The sequence below is a fragment of the Mandrillus leucophaeus genome, unplaced genomic scaffold (genome assembly GCF_000951045.1).
Source record: "Mandrillus leucophaeus isolate KB7577 unplaced genomic scaffold, Mleu.le_1.0 Scaffold210, whole genome shotgun sequence".
Lineage (NCBI taxonomy): Eukaryota > Metazoa > Chordata > Mammalia > Primates > Cercopithecidae > Mandrillus > Mandrillus leucophaeus.
The window spans coordinates 3,422,351-3,442,468 of NW_012102144.1; the positions used below are offsets into that span (position 1 = coordinate 3,422,351).

Genomic DNA, 20,118 nt, shown 5'->3' on the forward strand with positions numbered 1-20,118 from the left:
AAATCAGAGGGCTTTGTAACACAGAGGTTATAAAACTCTTAGAAGAAAATAAAGGAGGAAATCTTTGTGACCTTATCTCAGGCAAATAGTTTCTTAGATACGAAATCAAAAGCATACGTAATAAAAGAAAAAACAGAGATATTGAACTTCATCAAAACTAAAAACTTTTGCACTTCAACTATCAAGAAAATGAAAAAGAGCCCTCAAACTGGGAGAAAATATTGGCACAACATGTATCTTATGAAAGTCTAGTATCCAGAATACATAAAGAACTCTTTCAATTAAACAATGAAAAGACAAATGAATACTGGCAAATGATTTAAATAGCTGTTTTTCCTAAGAAGATATATATATATATATGTCCAATAAGCATGTGAAAACACGCCTAACATCATTAATCATTAGGGAAATGCAAATCAAAACCACCATGAGACTCTATTTCACACTAGTACATCCAAAATAGAAAAGACAGCTAATAACACATGCGAGCAAAAATGAGGAGAAATTGGAATTCTCATGCATTGGTGATGGGCATGTAAAATCAAGAAGCCACTTTGGAAAACAGTTTGGCAGTCCCTCAAAAAAGGTGAGCATAGAGTTAGCATATGACCCAGCAATTCCATTCCTAGGTTTGTACCCAGAAGAATCACACAAAACCTTGTATATGAATTTTCACAGCAGCATTATTCATAGTAGCCAAAAAGTGGGGACAATCTAATGTCCATCATCTGATAAATGGATAAATAAAATGTAAACCCATTTATTCAGACGTTAAAAACAGTAATGAAGTACTGATACATGCTTAAAAATTATGCTAAGTGAGAAAAGCCAGTTACAAGAGACCATATAGTGTATGGTTCCATTTATATTAAATGCCCAGAGCACACAATGAGATTAGTGCTATCAAGGGCCTGGGGGCAGAGAATAGGGAGTGATTACTAATGGTATGGGGATCCTTCTAGGGGTGATGAAAATGTTCTAAAATTAGATAATAGTGATGGTTACACAGTTGTGACTATTATAAAAACCATTTATACATTTACAAACCAAAATATACATTTTAAAGGGGTAAATTTTTATGACATATACATTATATTTCTTTCTAAAAGCTTTATTGAGAATAGTTCATCTACACTACAACTCACTCATCTAAAAGTATACAATTTAATGGTTTTTAGTATACTCACCAATATGGGCAACCATCACGTGTCAATTTTACAACATTTTCATCACCTCAAAAAGAAATGTTGTACATTTTAGCTATTAACCCTCTCTTTCCATCTGTCCCCATCCTTAAACTACTACTAACCTAATCTCTACCTCCAGAGATTTCCCCATTCTGGACATTTCTATGAATGTTATCATGTAATTTAGATTATTGGTCTTTTGTGGCTGACTTCTTCCACTCAGCATGACACTGTCAAAGTTCATTCATTTCATAGGACTACTGATTCCTTTCACCGCCTAATGAATATTCCACTGTATGGCTACACCACCTTTTGTTTATCCAGTCATCCTCTGATACCTGGGTTGTGCCCACATTTTGGCTATTATGAATAATGCTGCTATGAACATTCATGTCGAAGTTTCTGTGTGAACATATACTTTCATTTCTCTTAGGTATACACCCAAGAGTGGAACTGCCAGGTCATGTCGTAACTGTATGTTGAACGGAGGAACTGCCAAGACTGTTTTCCAAGGTGGCTGCCCAGTTTACACTCCCACCAGCAATGTAGGAGGGTTCAGATTTCTCCCTCTCCTCAGCGACACTTGTTATTATCTCAGTTTCGGATTCTAGCTGTCCTGGTGGATGTGGACTGGTTATGTTTCCGTTTTTAAAAGAGGAGTGGGAAACTCCCATTGAGCCTGAAACCTTGATCTTCTGCCAAGTGTTTTCATGATTCCCATTAACACCTGATGTTTTTAGAGCGGGGAAGTTTGAACTAAAATGTGGGGGTGGGGATGACAGATGTGAAATAAACAACTCTTTCAATCCAGAATATGCGAGGGCCACAGGCTGGGGGCTAGGTGAGCTTACCAAAGTCCTACCTGGCTCACCCAGAGGGAAAGCCTGCCCTATGGCAGGAAAGCAGAGGGAGCGACAGAAAGCCTCATTTGAGGGAGGTCTATAAACAATTTAAGGGTCAAGGACTTGATGACAATGGGCCAATTAACAATGGATTATACAGCCATTTTGTGCCTGGAGAATGGAGCTGTGCGAGCATTCGATTCCACACAGAAGACTCCGTAAGACAGATGAAAAGCTCAGTTTGGAGAGTGGCTGCCATGTTCACAGTGTGTTTAAGACGTGTCCCTGCTCTGGATCCAGAGGAAGTTCAGCAGGCCTATTCTCAGAAGTGATGGTGAAGGCAGGGGTGGATGCATGGAAGGAGGGTGCACGCATCTTGCCTGCAGCAGGCACACTGGCTATTGCTATGGCCAGAAAGTAGGAGAGAGAAGTGGCCCACAAGGGTTCCCATATGGATGGGTGAGTGCCTGGTTAGGATCCTCACAGCAGGGATCTCAAGGCTCAAGGGAGACCGGTGAGCACAAAAGGCAGGAGGGACTTTCACCTGCCCAGCAGTTCCAGTCAGGCCTGGGAATCCCACTCTTGCTCCCGCTTAGAGCAAAAAAAAAAAAAAAAAAACAGGAAAAACTCAAAATTCATCTCATTCTTTGATCATGTCTTCCTGACCGTGAGGCTGTGTCATTCCTGTCTGAGCTAGCCTGCGTGTGTGTTTTCAGCTGTTCAGCATTTTCCATGCTCTCTGCAACCAGACTTGGATCCCGACTCCCAGTCAAAAAGATGGCAAGAGCTATGTTCCGGCAATCAGAAGGCAAAAAGAATGTAAAGCTGCAAGTGCAGATTTCAGTGGTTTGGAGAAACAGCAAGAGTACAAGTCAACATCAAGGAATTATTTTTACTACAGCAACTGTTCTCCTGAGACTTGTTCTTCCTGTATTTAACCTTTCATTCTTGGGGTTGGAAAGAAACACACATTAAAACCCCAGCCTCATACACTGAGTAAATTCACAGCTAAACCCGGGCACCAGAGCCCTTCTGAAACAACAGAACTATCCTTCCTGTAACTGATTATTCTGATTTGTAACTGAACCAACTTACACTCCCTTCTGATTAAATGCATGTCCTCCAAGAACCACATAATGAGGCAACTCTACGGTAAATACCGTGTGTGGTTTCAGCGAGAAATAAATTGCATCCAGCAGCTGATCTGTAACCACGGGCTGGGGTTTACTCTGATCACAGGAATGACTCCCATACTGAAGAGTACCTCCTGGCTTCCTTGCCCTTCATGAAGGAGAAAAAGAGTTACAAAGACAGTCTTACCACACACGAAACTCTCTGGTGGCACAGAGAAAATGCTCTGACCCTTCAGTGATTCTGGGTGGGCACAGGTGGCTGTCACAAAGGCCTGCAGCATCCTGCCCATCAGCCACGGGGGCAGCCACTTCAGCTGGCAGTCGCACAGGAAGCTGTCGCTGCTGATATGGCTGAAAGAAACACAACAGTGGATGCCTCAGGTGCAGCCGCAGAGGAGGGATACTCCCTTCGCACACAGAATGATCAGTCGCCTCCAGTCAGCTTCTCAAGTGAACACCAGCAAGCTAGAAGGGGAAATGGTTTTTCTCACAGTTCCTCTCCAATTTCCCAGGGCCATGCATATAACCCACCTGGAGATTTTGAAAAACTGCAGTTGCTGACTGGGTCCGTCAGGCATGGAACCCATGACTGCACGTCGAACAAGCTCACACGTGAGGCTGGGGGTGCTGACCCAAGGACCACAACTGGAGTAGCAGCAGCGTGGAGCTCACCCATGTTCTGGGACAGACACTGTTCTGTGTGACCCTGGGCTGCCTTCTGACCTCTCCCGACCTCTGATACATCCAACAGTGCCACCATCCCCCCTCTGGTGTTTCCCACTTTCCTGATACACTACTTGGAGCTTCAAAACTCAACCTAAGACTCTGATCCAAATTCTGCAACAAGTTTCGAGGAGGGCTCTTTTGCCTCATGGCTGTTCCCTTTTCATTGGCAAAGCTGCATGTTTTCTTACTTCCAAATGTAATAAGCCCCGTCCCTGTGCCACCCTCTTGTTTGTGCCTTGATCTTTGCACCAGTATTCTTCAGGGGGCCAGCAGAATTCGGCTCTGCTCCCTAAATAGTGCTTGTTAGTTAATTGCCACTGCCCAGGGAGCATGAGAATGCACAGCTTTAGTTTTGTGGGGCTCCAACCAAAACAGAGAATATTTTCTTTTTCATTTCTCAGCAACTAAGGATAAGCTTTTTAAACAGAAATCGGGATCGCCATCTCAGCGGACATTCCTTCCTGAGGAGTCACTTGAAGATAAGTCAACCAAGAGTCTAGCGGCCTTGTTCCTGGAAGACCTCAGAGCTGTGAGCTAAAGAATGATGGCTGGTCCACAATAAGGGAAGACTGGGAAAGAGAACACACAGGCTTCCCTGCAATACGCTGTCTCTGGTACCTGGTGACAAACAGAGGGCACAGGTATGCTCCGAATTCCAAAAACATCATGCAGGCCAAGAGCATGGCCTTGGCCACCTTCTCCACCCACCACTGTCCTCAGACATCAGCAAAGCAACCAAATGGACTGGCCTTCCATTTTCTTCTATTTCTCTCCAGATTTCTAATGAGCGGAGAAACTGTCACAGCAAGGAAGAATGAAACGTAAGCAGATGACCCAAGTCTAAATGAAGTAAAATCCACTCTTCCTCATGTTCCCCATCACCCCTAGATGAGTTGGGCGTCTTATTAAAATAATTATAATTTTGGAAAGTGCTTTTCCAAAAACGGAAATAACTTATCTCAAGGCCATCATAACTGGGATGCTGACCCACATCAGATCTTAAAATCAGAATGAGAGTTTGCATTTTTATTTCATAGGCAGGTAGCGTCCTGCTGAGAGTTATCTGGAGGGCTGTTCTACTGTGGAGTCACTGCAAGTTGCGGAAGGGCTGTCACGGCCATCCCTGATGAAATGGCCAATTCCCATGCAGCGTTTGGGGAAGGCAGCTCCCAGGAGTGCGCCCTGCATGGGGGTCAGGCTGGCTGCGCCAGGCATGGGGGAACTCAGCCTGGATGGAGAACTCGCCGCTGTCAGAAGCACCTCCAGCTCCCTCGCAAGAGGGCACTTCCATGGAGTGCAGCCTGGGCACTATTCATGAAAGCCTAGGAGAGGCTGGGCCATCCCTGCACGACGTTAGGCATTTGTGCAGGACACAAGGGCATATTCCATTTGAACCACAGGAACAAACTGGGGAAGACAAATTTGACATTTATCTTTGATCAGACACATGTGGAAAGGGCTAAGCCTCATCTTACACACGCTCTGGACGTGTGGGGCTAATGCCTTTGAGGATTTCCTACTTCTTCCACCATGAAACCCACCTCACACAGGAGGCCAGACTCCACGAAGACAGTGGGTACCCAGGGTGGAGACAGCATGTTCCTAAAAAGCAAGTTACGACCGAGAGGACACATGGGGAGGGCCTCGGGCCAGGCAGTAGTGAGGATTCCAACCCCTAGGCTCTGCAGGCTCCTGCCGCCCTTCCTCCACCCATGGAGAACACAGCGCCATCGGCTCTACTGCCTTCTGCGGCCATCCCAGGGCTTCGCTGGCTCACATGATGCATTTTCATGATTCCAACTCAAAGTGTGTTTCTAATCATCACTTGTGGAAATTTACCCAGAGGATGACTAAGTGCACAGTACAACCTGACTTGATCTGATGGAGAAGAAAACGACCAAGTGGAATTAACCGTTTCTCTCACCCGAGGACTGAGCACAGGGCCAGCCCCAGCTAGGTACGTGCAGCAATGATGGGAAAGCCAGGCAGGAGACCGAGGCTGAGCCTCCAGAACTAGAGAAACACACTGGGGGTCCGAGCTTCTGGAAGGGTCCAGTTCCTTCCAACTTCCCAAGGAAAATCTTATCCCCTTCCTCCTTCCTTCTCTCAAAATACCCTCTTCCCATTTAAATTTAATCAGGTCTTTTTCACTCCTAACATCATATCTAAAAGTTTCAGAGACAGAAAAGGTGAAAGAATTCCACAGTGAATGCTCCTGTGCCCCACCACTTGTCTTCTACAACTAATGTTTCATTCCACTTGCTTTACTGTGAGTCCACCTCTGAATCCAGCCTTCCACGGTGGTCTGGAATCATCTCCTCCCCTGCTCTGGAAGGAGAGCCATGGAATCCCTTCTGTATGTTCTGTCTCATCCGACAGATGGAGGCAGAGCTGCTGAGGCTGGAAGAGGGAAGGCCCTGGGCACGGAACAGCTGTCTGCAGAGCCCTGAGCTCCATGTACCCATCACAGATGCCCGCTCCAAGATCCAACCCTTGCAAGGATGGTATCTATTCAGCAGGCCTGAGGCTCACAGCACGCTGAACGTCACAGGGCAAGTGCCCAGGCCACCTTCCTTCCTCACTCAGAGCGGTGTCACCTGGCCTGCTTCAGTTCTCAGCTACGGGGAATGCACGACATTTCCCATTCCCAGCCTCCCTGCCCCAACTGAGGGTCCATCAGGAGTGGCCTCGGGGAATGGGGATGAGGCCAGGGCAAAAAGATGACTGTCCTTTGGCATGTGCCATTCTGTCAGCACTTCTAGGAACCAAAAGCTACCCCTTGAGGGAACTGATATCATGGCTAGAACTTACTAGCTGCAGAATCAGATTCATGTCTAGAAAAAAAAAAAAAAAGAAAAGAAACTTGGGTGTTATACCTGAGGACCTAGACTAGCTCCCCTGCCAGAGAGTAGGATACAGGGAAGATTTTCCAACCTTGTCACCCAAGAGCCCATGGTCCAAGTCCACGGTGGAAGCACCACCACCTGTGAACTGTGCCTAGAAAGCTTGGAAATGGTACAGGCAGACACCACCGCACCCCTCAGCATCCCATCCCCTCCAGAGCTCTGCCTTGCTCACAGCCCACCAGGCTCTGAAGGAGCCCCTCTCAACACAGGCCTTCATTGTAAACAAGCCCAAAAGATAGAAACTCATCCCTGACATAATTAAAGGGGTATTACCCACTTTATAAAGGACAGTATATTTCACATTGTCTAGAACAGTGGTTAGCAAGCTTCGGCCTGCGGCCCCACTGCCTGCTTCTGTCAATGTGACTTTATGGGCACACAGCCACACCCACCTGCTTATGTATTGTTTATGGCTGCTTTCTGCTGCAATGACACAATCGAGTAGTCATGACAGAGACCCTGTGGCCCACAAAATCCAAAATATGTACCATGTGGCCTTTTAACAAGTGAGCATAATGCAACTGCAGAAGTTTCTTACTCTGAAAGTCTCCGTTCCCATCAGTCAGACCCAGGGAATCCAGATACTTACAGTTCTTTAAGATTCTTCATCTTCACAAAGGCATCAAACTGGACAGATCTGATCGCATTCCCTCCAAGGTTCCTGAAACAGAACATACATACTTATACAAAGAAACCCTAGGTAAACCTGAGGAGTTTTCAGCACAGTCCTGGTTTCACAGATGACCCACAGGGACTAGCCAGACCTGTGTCCTAACTACTACAGGAGGCTGTTGTTTCCCGAATCGCAACACAAGCCCACAGAATGACTCAGGAGCCGAGCCAGCCTTAGCGCACCATCCAAGCTGGGCGGAGGCCTGCTCACAAGGCAAAACCTTCCCCAACAGAGGTAAGAGTCAACCTTGATTCAAAGAGGAAATAAACTAAGGATCACATACATGAGGCATCTGCCCCAGATGGCAACAGCATGCATGTCTCAGGGGTGGCTCTGTCCCCTTCCTCCCAGGGTCTCAGAAGCAACCACACCAAACTGGTTCAGCCCAGCACCTACTCTGCACTGTTAAGCTGCTCTAATGGAGGCAACAGGCTTGGCCAGCAGGAAGCACCTTGGTGGAAGAGGCAGTGAGGCCAGGGGTCCATGAACGAGCTGGTGCAGGGGTGAGGCTGCGCAGCAGGAGGGGGGAGGGTATTTATCCAAACACCAACTGAATTAACTGGGAGCACACCCACTGGCCATATGTTCTGTAACTGTTCCTGGCATAGGCAACATAAAGGCCAAAGTTGAAGCTGACTTATAATGAGAAGGAAGCAGCTGGTGTTTCCAAATAGCCTGTTTCTCAGTTTACAAAGATGCGATTAAATTGCTAGCAGAACTCCCCAGCAGCCACATTTGGCAGGCCTGTGCCTCAGGGCAGGGCTGGCGAGATACTCACAGGTGCTCCAGGCCTTCCAGCCCGGAGAATGCTCTCTTAGCCACAGACTTGATCTTGTTTCCAAACAGAGTCCTGTCGTTTCCAAACATCCAGAAATTAAGGCCAGGGAAGGAGAGAGAAACAAGGAAGGGTTGAGAGAAAGAGAAAGAAAACATAATTAAGGTAGTGCTACCTGATAAGTCTGTCCAGTGAGGGGGCAGGTGGAAAGCTGACCTGCGCTGAGATTACGGGTTTGAAGCACACAGGCCTTACCCTTTCTGAAATGAAATACTTTTATCTTTATTAGAATTTAATAGTGATGACAGGCTGGAATTGCATGCGCCGTCTGGCCTAAAAAAGGCCCCTTGCAGTGTCAGGTGGAAATCACCTTGTCTGGCCCGGTCTCTCTCCAAGGACCACCCACGCTTGGATGGTGAAGTTTAGTGATGGCCTTGCAGGAGAGATGAGACTGGTTATGGTTTCAGTGAGAGGAAGCTGAGTCAAAAAAGGAAAGAAAAATCTTCGGAATTAAAACTGCTACCCATGACTGGGCGTGGTGGCTCAGGCCTGTAATCCCAGCACTTTGGGAGGCTGAGGCAGGAGGCCTCAACTTGAGGAGGCTCAAGTGATCCCAGGAGTTTGAGACCTGGACAACATAAGGTGACCTTGTCTCTACAAAAAATAAAATCTTATCCGGGCGTGGAGGCACGCACCAGTAGTCCCTGCTCCTTAGAAGGCTGAGGTGGGAAGATTGCTTGAGCCCAGGAGGTGGAGGCTGCAGTGAGCTGTGATCGCATCACTGCACTCCAGACTGGGCAACATAATGGGAAGTTGTCACAAACAAAAAACAAAGGAACAAAAACCCCCAAACTGCCACCCACTTCTGAAAAGTGCATTCTGGGAACAAAGTTTCCCAAAAGAGGCAAGAGGACAGGAAAACAGGCATCCATCAAGCTGGCTCCACAGCTCTCAGCACCTGAGATGTCCTGGCAGCCAGATGTCCTCCACAGCCATGGGGAGCTGTGTCCTTGCCTATGAGAGGGACCCCTCAGGGCCTGCAGGCGGTGCCCCAGTGCTTTGGCTCCTCGGCCATACCCCAGACTTTATATGACGTCAGTGAGCCAGCCTCCAAGGTTATCACTAGTGCCTGTGCCCTGCCTGGACTGCCTGCCCATGAGAAGGGGTTCCTGCCTCCAGGCAGCTCCGATCCAAGCCTTAGCAGTAACTGCTAAGAGCTTTCCCAGAAACCAAAGTCTGTGCCCTGCAGAACACACGAAGAAATGAGTGCCTCCTCCACTGCACTGTGTGATCTAAAGGCAAGCTTGTTTCCCTGCAGGGGAGCCCCTAGGGTGGACGCTGGGAATGAAGATAATTCAGTTTTCCCCTCCCTGTTACCATGTTCTCTGATGAGAACCCACCAAAGGCATTCCCTCTAATCCAGACGGCACAGGAGACTACCAGGGAACAACCGAAGGCAGTGCTGACCATGAGCTTCGTCGACTTGTCAATCTTAAGGTACACCAGGATCTAACGGGCTTGCTAAGAACACGATTGCTGGGAGCCAACTCCTGGGGATTCTCAGCGTCAACAGGTCTGTCCAAGGCAATGGGGTTCAGGTGGGCAGGAGAGGAAGCCCCTGGAGAAAGCCCATCTGGCCCAGCCCCCTACTAGGAAGGGGACTCTTGGTCCAGGATCTCACCTGGCACTGGGGAAGAGACTGGACTAGAGGCCAGCTCCACCTTCAACCTGCATTAAGACTGGGACCCATAAGGGAAAACAAGAAGTCCCAGCCCCTTCCTGAAAGGAGGAAAAATGTAAGCCCTGAAGCCAACCAAAGATGGCAAGGCAGCCTGGGACCTGCCCAGCACACGGGCCGCTGCTTCTTCCTAACTGCAACAGGCCTCCTGGGAACCGCCTGGGCAGGTACCAGGAGGCTGCCTCCTGGCAACACAGGCTCATAGTAGAGCCAGAGGGAGGCACCACCAGCCTGCGTGGCCAGCTTCCAGGGCAACCACTCCACAGGGGCTGCCTGACCCTCCGTTTCATCAGAAACAGACTCCCTCCCTGGAGGCCACCATTCAGGCCGACCCCGGCGCTAACTGTGAGCTCAGCCCTCAGACAAAGCCAGCTCTGTTTCCTGCCTCCGGAGGGTGAAGGGGCAAACGGGCCAGAGACCCTCTGCCTTTTCTTTCTCTCAGGCCGTCTGCATGGATGGGAAAACAATCGCATTCTGAAAGCGTTTCCACAACCCCTCAGTCTGAAACTTTTATTTTAAAACAAATAAACCAAACACACAGAAAAGCTGGTGGCCATGCTAACTCAGGCTCTTTAACCACAAAACTCGCCAGCAAGTAACAGCTCATGGGGCACTGCACCCCGAGCGCTTCAGAGAGCGCTGCCAACTTCTACACTTACTCAGATCCCCCGGCCCAGGCACTGCGTGCCCGAGGTCCCAGTAAAAACGCATTGAACTGTTTAGTGAAATCTCCTGTAAACGAGATCCAGGAAAAAGCTGCGCTTTATTTCATCCATTAAATATTAGTCATATTGACCTGTTTTACAATGAGGGCAGGCTGTTATTTTTAATGGTGACAATAGCAATAAAACAAATTCTCAAATTCTCAATTATGCAGGGGCTAATCATCTTGTTGGTGGATTAGGCAGGGTCCTTACCTTCCCCCAGCAGACATATGGGGCTGGGATGGGGAGCTGCAGCCAGCAGACTGGGATGGCTCTAATAAAAGGCTGCTGTGAGGAGAAAGGAGAGGCGGGAATATGGGCTGGGAGGACACTATTTCTGTACCACAGCCAGGCTCCCAGAGAAGGCACAGCTGGCCTGACCTCCCCAGCACCAACCTGGAACAGAAAGCAACCTGCGGGAGTCACCTGTCAAGCCTCCCATCCATCTCCTGGCCAACCCAGCTAACAGCTCTAAAGGCCTGGTTAGCACTTGCCAAATCAAGTGGCAGGTACAGGGGGCAGTACTCAGGTGGTCCTTGTACTCATGTCCTTGAGAGTAGCCGTGACATGTGCACTAGCCCCCACTTCCCACCCACACACACAGCGAGTTCCACTGCAGGCCCGGCCCCCCCACAGGCAGGGATGGAGGCTGCGCTCCCATCAGCTCTGCAAGTGCCCCCAAACATACCCCTTGCCATGTGCCCTGTGTGGGACTCTGCCCCTCCCTCTGAGGAATGCCATGGAGCCAGCTGGAACCACGGGGCAGGAAGTCGCATACCCAGATCACTAACTGCTCCTCTCTGCCTGAAATTTGGGATCCAGAAATTCTCTCTTCCCTCCTGTGTACTGACTCTGTGCCACTGTGTAGGCCCCAGCCTGGGAACCGCACAACCATTTGGAAACAAACAGGCCCTGGGGTGGGTCTACAAAAGAATCCCAGACAAGCTAGGAAGAAAGGCATGTGCTGGGGTCTAGGAACATTCTTGCCCTGCTGGGAAGCTCCAGTGTGAGGAACTCTCCAACACAGCTGTGTGCATAAGCTGGAAAAATCAAGGGCAGGTCAGCATCCACCCCAAATTCACAGAGAGGCCATTTATGGCTCTGCTGCTCACATCTCCCTTTCTTGGAAAACATTTTAATTTAGGTCTGACCTCTTGCGTGGTGGGAAGGACCCAAGGTCTCTGAGTAATTCAGCGAAGGCAGGGGTCTCTACCTTCCCATCCTAGGGCAGATCCTAAACACGAGCTCCCTGAGCTCTCCAAAGACAAACCCACACCAAATGAAGGGACTCAGGGCACCGGCTGCGCTCCCCGCAGCACGGATCAGCTGCTCTAGAGGGGCAGGTCTACTCTGTGTTAACATGCACCCCACTTCTCAGTGGATCCCAACAGGCCAGCACTGGGCCACTCCCACGGAGCAACACAGTGCTGTCTGTGGTCACTTCTCTCAGCCAGGGCCACAGCACAGAGCTTTCCTGGAATGTTCTGAGTAGACGGGTGGGGAGGGGACCAAAGAGGCACTGGGTTCTTCCTCTGTCCCTCCCTTCATTCGTTCAACAAACATCGACTCAACACCTGCGATATGCCAAACACAGCAGTTTTTAAGTAGCCCTGTGTACCAGGATCACATGAGAAGCATTTACTTCTCTGCTTCCCTTTCAATGTGGAAATTTGCACACACTATGCTAGGTAGACGTAGTAGTATCCTGAACCCCAAGTGCCCGTCACACAGCTACAACCGTCCTCCGGTCGTGCCAATCTCGCCTCATCTCTACCTCTAGCCACTACCCATTCTCGAACCCAGCAGGAGTTTATGGAATCCACATCATAGGCATCATACCATTTTCTTTATCCAAGAAGAAAATGATTCGTTTCCTTTGCCACATAACCATGATAGCATCACACTTACATAAGTGATTGCATATACTTAATCATATTAAGGAATTCTTGTTTGTTTATTGTCCCAGCTTCCCCAACTGGATGCATGTCTTTCTCTCTCACCCTTTTCCAAACATACACAGAGTCTCCAGCCCCAAGAAGCTGACTCAGTGGCTGCGTGGGGTGAGGCTTAGATTTTAACAAGTTTTCAGGAGTCTCAGGACCAGCTCAGTGTGGAGCCCACCACAAATAACAAGCGAGGAAAGCAGGGGCTTGGGCTGACCTCTTGGGGCTCAGGTGGAAGTGCTGAGCCTGGTCCAGCAGGGGAACAAAGGAGAAAGCACCAGGGCACAGAGGGTGCGCACTCAGGAAGGCAGCGGCGGACTCATGCAGCACCAGAAGTCCAGGTGACCCGGGGCCAGGCACACCTCACGGGCCTTCTGTAGAGAGACAGTCTCCTGGAAGCCATGACACCCAGGAAACAGCTCCAGGTTCCTAAAGATGGACATGCCCCATGAGGGCTGGCAATGCCGCCCACTCTCCCCACCCTCACCCTTCAATCAGTTATGGCCGAGGCCAGGGAGGCTTATGCTGAATGGCGGCCCTGGCGCTGAACACCTCAGCAGCCACGTCCCAGACCTGGAGCTCCTCTTGCTAAGAAGGCCTCTGCCTCACCCCACTTGGTACTTCTGGCTCTTCCCAGGTTTGCCCTATATGGGATAAAAAGGGGTCATGTATGGGTTCAAGGTTGGGGAAAATCAGCATTGTTTTAGGGACGATAAGGACAAGAAACACTGACAAGCATCTCCGACGTGCTGCTGGAGTACGGGATGCTCAAGAAGAAATACCTTCCTCAGCCAGCCAACAGAGCTTATTCCTAATCAGGACCCTGTATATAAAAGGTGTGAACTCCCATGCTTTTCCAAACCAATCAGAAGCATCTACTATATAAAAAGACTCTCCCTACCACAGGCTCTCCTCTATCCTCGAGCTCCAGTAGGGCTTTCCAAATATTTACTTGACACTCGCGCTCTGCCGAGCTCCCGGTCACTGGGGACGGGGTGGGAGAATCGAGTGGCGGCCGTCCGCTCCGTCTTGCCCTCCTCCAGTCTTCCCTCCAAGCTGCTAGTCAACAGTAATAATTACCCCCGTCCTCCTCCTGCGTGGTCTTTGGGTGGCATCTACAGAAAGTGCTGGTGACATGCAGAGAAAACAGGGTGGGCCAAGGGGGAGGGAACGTGGGCTTTGGAGCCAAACGAGCAAATCCTGAGCCTGCCACTTGCCCACTGTGTAGTTTTGGGCAAAATCCCATCACTTCTCTTTCCTCAACTAATAAAGAGGTTGCCTAACACAGCCTGCCCTCATGAGATCATTAGGTACCACACACACAGGTGCTTGGCAGATTAACTGGCAAAATCTAGGAGCTAGGAAAAAAGGAAAAAGACCCCAAACCACACATTAAAATAGCTGCTACCATGACCCTTGGAAATGATGTTTCCATTTGAGATGACGGCTAATGATGACAGTACTGTCAGGAGCCTCACCGCCCTCACAGCTGACTGAGCTTTACACAACTTTGAGAAACGGAGTAACGGGACAAGACTCCTTTGTACAAAGGACAACAGCAAATTCAGCAGTTTTCACGTGAGTTGTCAGGGAAGCCCGAGAGAAGCTCCACCAGGCCGCCAAATGCCGGGTTGCCAGCCCCCAAGAACCCAACACCCAGACCAGCAAGGAGACCCCTGCCCAGCGAGAAGTGGGGTGTCCCCCGCTCTCTTCTTCAAACTCTTCTCCCCAAACAAAAGTCTGCGTGGAGCCAGCTCTCTTCCGCCTGGGCCCAGAGCAGAGAGGCGCAGGGGGCACCCCAGAAATGTCTCCCACGGAAGTGTCTTCCCACGCATTTGCTGGCGGAGCTCCGTGCCGCGGATACTCACAGCTTGCTGAGGCTGTCGAGCCCTGAGAAGGCACCGCTCGTGTCCTCTATTGTGCCCGCAATCTCGTTATGGTCCAGATCCCTGGGGAGAGGACAGAAAGCAGCTCACCGAGCAGTCTGGGCATGAAGGGAAAGCAAGCTCCCACCCAGCCTGCTGCTCAGAAGCTGAAGGCCCCTGGGTGTACCCTGGAGGCACAGCCAGGACGTAGGGTGAAGAGACACATGGCCCTGGGAGGGACGCCCTGTTTCTCAGCCTTCCAACCAAGACGACACACGCCTCAGACAAGAAGCTTCCCTGGGCTCCACCTGCCTCCCTGTCTGCGGAGGCCGCGCTCCGGGGGAGGGAGGTGGTGCAGACGGCCCAGTTTGTATTCAGCCCTCGGAGAGCGGACATCTGGCCCTGGCACGAGGATCAGACCAAAAGGTTCCTTAAGGCTCCTGTCTGCTCTCATACCAACCAGAGTCCCTTTTCTGGACATGACCGAGAAACTGCAGAAAGCACGTGGAAGAAACAGACCTGGCACAGGGCCCACCCGTGGGCCCCTCCGTGCCAGCCAGTGGGTCTGGAGCCCAGAGCCCATCTCCTCCCAAGGCCTGCAGGGCGCTGACTTTGAGCCAGGGAGGACATCTGGGTGCTGAGTCAGACTTGTGACCCACTCGCCAGGATTGGAGAGATGAGGCCAACTCCTCAGCCCAGGCCCCTCCAGCAATACAAATCCCATGGCCGATGACTCAGTGGCCTCCCGGCTTCCAGAAGCAGGTCACAGTGCCCAGGCGAGACATCACACCTGGCGACCAGGCTCCCATCCTGCACACATTCTGCCCTCTCCAACTTTCCACAAGGTTCTTGGTTCTTAAACTTTCCCCTCCTGAGTCCTTGCAGACACAGGCCAGGGACAGAAAAGGAGCGCTTGTCTCCTGTGAGAAGCTGCAGCAGGAATCAATGCTGCCAGCAGGGAGGGCAGCTCTGAATGAAGAGTGAAATGCTGGCGGCCACCTTTCTTTTACAGCAGGAAGCTCAAAGAGTGAAGATTCTGCTGCTGGAAGGGACTTCTCCTCTCAGTGGGTTCCTTCCTATCATCTGCATACTGAAAAAACTAGGGACCGGGGGCTGTGGCTTTGTATGCCTGTCTCCCGGCTCCTAGCCCTGGCTGCCAAAGTTTTTCTCTCCTTTCTGGCCAGCTCAGTCTGAATGTTCCCAGCCTTGTTATTTGGACCTTGTATGGGCTCCCAGGCTGACCTGGCCTGAATAGCTTGGCTCCGGCCCCTTTCACACTCCCTGGCAATGGCTCCACATTAAAGCTGGCTTTGCCAGGTGCAAGTGCAAAGGCCTCCCTCCCTGTCACACTGGAACAGACCCCTCTCTGTGCAGTGAATTACACCTGAGAAGGAGACCCTAGAACCCGCCACCACTATCCTCTGAAAACCATATGCCCCTCTCTGGGGGTTTTATGCTGATAGCCGCTTGGAAGTTCTATGAAGCCAACCATGTTAAAGTTTTATACACAAGCCTCAGAAAAGCATCCTGCACTCACTTTTGCCAATCCCATCTAATTAGGGACTTCAAGGGAAGCGGCATTAGCACCTCCACTTTGTTAACCGACCCCTGATGAGGTACAAGGAGAGACACAGGATTCCTTAAGTGCTGCTTTTGCAAAGGAGGCATCTTGGTACAGGTTATGCTGAAGAAATTCAAATGCTAGGGCGAGAGATGCACAGAAATATTCCCATGGTTTAGAGAAAAAATACTCAGGACTTAAAAACGGAAGTTGCAACTGAAGACTCAAGATGGAAAAGACTGACCCACGGCTGCTGAACTGGAGGCCGCACCAGGCACTCAGCGTGGGGAAGCTTTTTCCAACACTAGGAGCCAGCATCCTGTCCAGCACAACGTGGGCATCACTGCTTGAGAACAACTACTTTTTAGGAGTTGCCATCCCTCTCTAGGCACCATCCTAGGGGAATGAGAGGTTTTTCTGCTTAACCAGTTCTTTCTCAGTTAATTATATAAAAGTTTGAGACTCTGCACACAGAGCAAGCCAGCTTTGGATCCAATTCTGACTCAAAGCCAACGCAAATGGAGTTCAACAAGCAGATGGTTTGCTCTATTCTGCTCTCCCCACTGGGGACCCTTTTATCCTGTCAGGAGTGGGAGACGTACAAGACTCGCAGGCTCCTGAGTCCCTTGAAGGCGCCCTCCGCAATGTGGCTGATGGAATTGTGGCTGAGACGCAGGACGCTCAGGCTGCTCAGCTCGGCCAGGCTCTCCTCGTCCAGCCGTGTCAGGTTGTTGAAGGACAGGACCCTGAGGAAAGGGAGGACAGTAATGTCACCATCTAGCGTGGTTGCCTCCCAACCCCACCCCACCGGAAATCGGGCCACAGTCGGCTAGGTTTCAGTGGGAAATGACACGGATGCACACACATAAGCGCACAGCGCCCCCCCTCCCCCCAGAATTCTGGGGGTAAAAGTGGCCATGCAGCTAGAAACCCATCAGTGCCCAACACATTAGTCTGACTCCTAGAATGGTTGCGTAGGTCACAGGGGCCAGGGTAGCTGTTAAACTGTGAAGACTACGCACAAGGTCATGACACACAAGAACTCTCAAGCTCCAGTGCCTTCATGCTGCTGTCCAAGGCAGCTCCTGATTCAGGCTACGAAAGACCTCTCATAGCAGAAGCCTGGGATTCTGGACAGCAAGCCAGCAAGCCAGGGAGCCCCGGTCACACTCCCTGCATTGGCCAGCAGAGGGCACCACTAGCCCCTGCGTGGGACGACCACACCTGTGCCTCACGCCTTAGTGGGGCAACTCCCCCAGGATAGGAGCCTTCTGCTTAGGCCTCCCTGCCCCCATCCACGTGGTCCTCAGAGCATGATCCCCTACTGCAGGTGGTAAAACCATATGCTTTGTCCAAGCCTCAGAATCAAAGCTTCCTCCCAACACTCCTGCACCTCTGGGTTGGTTACATGACATACTGGTCATCTATCGTTTAAAAATGAAAAATTGGGGCCGAGGCAGGAAGACGGAAAATAAACTCTGAGAAGATTAATGAGTTTTTAAAGGCAGCTGGGAGCAGCATTCTTTCCCTCCTGGACAAATAAGTCAGGGTGTCTGTCAGTTGCATAGACCTGGCAGGAGATCAAAATTATATCCTCACCTGCAATTAAAAAATGTAGCTTAAAGGAGGGGTGGGAAACACACGCTGGGAAGCAATCCCAAATCTGGCTCTGAGGTTACCTGGATATGGTGCTAACCACTAGGACTGCTCAAGCGCACTTCTGTGATCTCTGCTGCCCCTTCTAGAGGGCACAGAAGAGGGCTTCATGCCTTCCACCAGCCAGAGAGGGGATCCCGCACCCCGCAGAAGACAGCATGCCTTCCCTGGGGCTGCAATATGCTGGTGAGTCAGAGGACAGCTCCTCACTTTAAGAACTGAACTGGCTCAGACTTTGGGGACTTAAAAGACCTCTCTTGTTTCCCACAGCTCCCAGCTCTGACCAACAAAACCAGGAGTTCCCTGTTGGGGTCACAGCTTGACTACAGAGCCTGAAAGGAGCCATCCAGCACGACATGGAATGTACAGCTGCAGGCCCTGAAGCATAAGAAGCTGAACCCAAAGGGTTAACACTCACAGATTCCAAGGAAAGTTAGGAAAGAGGCAGGACCACTTTGTTTTGCATTAGATAATGATGGAGTCACCAAAATATAAACTCCAAGTCTGTGTGTGTGTGTGTGTGTGTGTGTGTGTGTCAGAGGTAGGGGAGGGGAGGAAGAGGAGGAGGGAAGGGAAAGAGAGGAGAACACAGAAGACCAGACACAAACACCAGATGCAAGAATCCACATCAGATTCACACATCCCCTTGAGTGTGTCTGGTGAGGTCAAGAGAGACAAGACAGACTGAGGCCTGGCTCTCTTAACAATCATTCACTTCAGTGGGTGAATCTTTTTCAAACAGCCAAGCCTAGAAAAAGGAGAAAAAAACAAAAAAGAAAACCCACCCAAGTCTTGCGAAAAATAAAGAAACCTAGTGGACTAAACTGGAGCATATAAAATGGAAAGAACAGTGAAAACACAAACTATCTATTTGTGAAGATGTTCTCTGAGTCCTTAGGAATGCTGCGTTCACTGTCCAATAACCCCACCCTGACATGACAGGGTGGCCAGGGCCACTGCCCCTCGCTATGCAGGGGAGAGTCTGTCACTACTCATCTCAGAACTTTGGACAAGACAAGCTCAGTTCTCAGTCTCAACTTGGAGCCCTGTCTGGAAATCTCCAAAAGAAGCAGGAGGTCCACGCATCTCTGAACCAAGCACGCACACATGACTGCACGGGAGCCTCTGCCAGCAGGCCACTGCGGTGAAAATGGGGCCAAGAGCCTGGGCAACTCGTCTACAGGAAGGAAGGTGGTGACTCCGAGGACACAAATTCATCCACAGTCAGGGTGCCACCGTCTCTGTTTGAGCCCAAATGACCCCCTCACTGAATAAGCGCATGCTATTTGGTGTGGCCATTAACACACAGCCACTCTCGAAATGGCTCCTGTGAGCACTCTGCTGGAGCTGCCCTTCCCTAGGAACTCTCCACCCCTGGAACTGTCTCCAAACCCAACAGAGCCTTGGGGGCCAAGGCTCCCTGCAGGGACCTAGATGCTATTCCTGGAGCCCCTGCTAATCTAAATGCAGAGGAAGTGAAGGGGAGATAAGCGATGTGGGCTCAAATCGCTGAGGCTCCTACTCTGGGCCTGGCTGGTTTGGGGACAGGGCTACTGGCCTCCCTGTCTCTGAGTCCTGCCCAAGGCCGCTGTGTGGTGGAATGAACCAGGCCTAGCACTTTCACCTCCAAGCAGTGTCTAAAAACTGCCACAGCCCAGAGCCGAGGACACTTACAACTCATGCAGCTTCTGGCAGAAGCTCCAGCCCTTGCGGTGAATGCGGGCGATGGAATTGTTGCTGAGGTGGAGCTGATGCAGGGCCGTGAGGCCGTAGAGCGAGCCGCTGTTCACTTCTACCAGGCTGTTGTATTCCAGGTGCCTGCAACGACAGCCACGCACAGGATGAAGACAAGCCTTCACTCCTTCACTGGACAGCCAGCAAATGAGTAGCTATGCTGTATCTGACCCTGCAGTCGCACGAAGGCTAGAACAGTGCACGAGAGGACTGTGGAGTCTACTCGCACACATGTGCATGTGAGGAGGGGCTGGGAGAAGACAGGCAAATCTACATGGATGATAGCACATGCCAAGGCCAACTCAGAGTGTTCACAGGGCAAGAGGGAGCTTCCTAGAAGTGACTTTTTTGGCCGAGTAAAAGTGAACCAGGACTGGGTGTGGTGGCTCATGCCTGTAATCCCAGTACTTGGCGAGGCCAAAGCGGGAGGATCGCTTGAGCTCGGGAGTTCGAGACCAGTGCGGGCAATATAGCGAAACCCCACCTCTACCAGAAACAAAACAAAAAATGACCCAGGCCAACAAACTGGCATAGGACTTACAGGCCAGGGCAAAGCCCATTAAAGGAATAGAAAGGAGAATAGGAGGAGGCTCTTATTATCACCCTCATCTCACCCATGAGGAACGTGCTGCTGAGAGAAGCCAGGTAACCTAAGACTTTACACAGCTTAGCCAG

General features: G+C 50.5%; 1 protein-coding gene across 1 annotated transcript in view; it reads right to left on the reverse strand.

Annotated features, from left to right (window-relative positions):
• LRIG1 (leucine-rich repeats and immunoglobulin-like domains 1) overlaps nucleotides 1–20,118 on the reverse strand; it is a 92,628-nt gene that overhangs the window by 20,973 nt on the left and 51,537 nt on the right. Inside the window, exons 6-11 of the mRNA XM_011980359.1 lie at nucleotides 19,384–19,527; nucleotides 16,656–16,799; nucleotides 14,496–14,576; nucleotides 8,246–8,317; nucleotides 7,384–7,455; nucleotides 3,350–3,513 (exon numbers count right to left, since the gene is read on the reverse strand). Coding sequence (XP_011835749.1) covers nucleotides 3,350–3,513; nucleotides 7,384–7,455; nucleotides 8,246–8,317; nucleotides 14,496–14,576; nucleotides 16,656–16,799; nucleotides 19,384–19,527 — 677 coding nt within the window. The remainder of the gene's footprint in view (nucleotides 1–3,349; nucleotides 3,514–7,383; nucleotides 7,456–8,245; nucleotides 8,318–14,495; nucleotides 14,577–16,655; nucleotides 16,800–19,383; nucleotides 19,528–20,118) is intronic.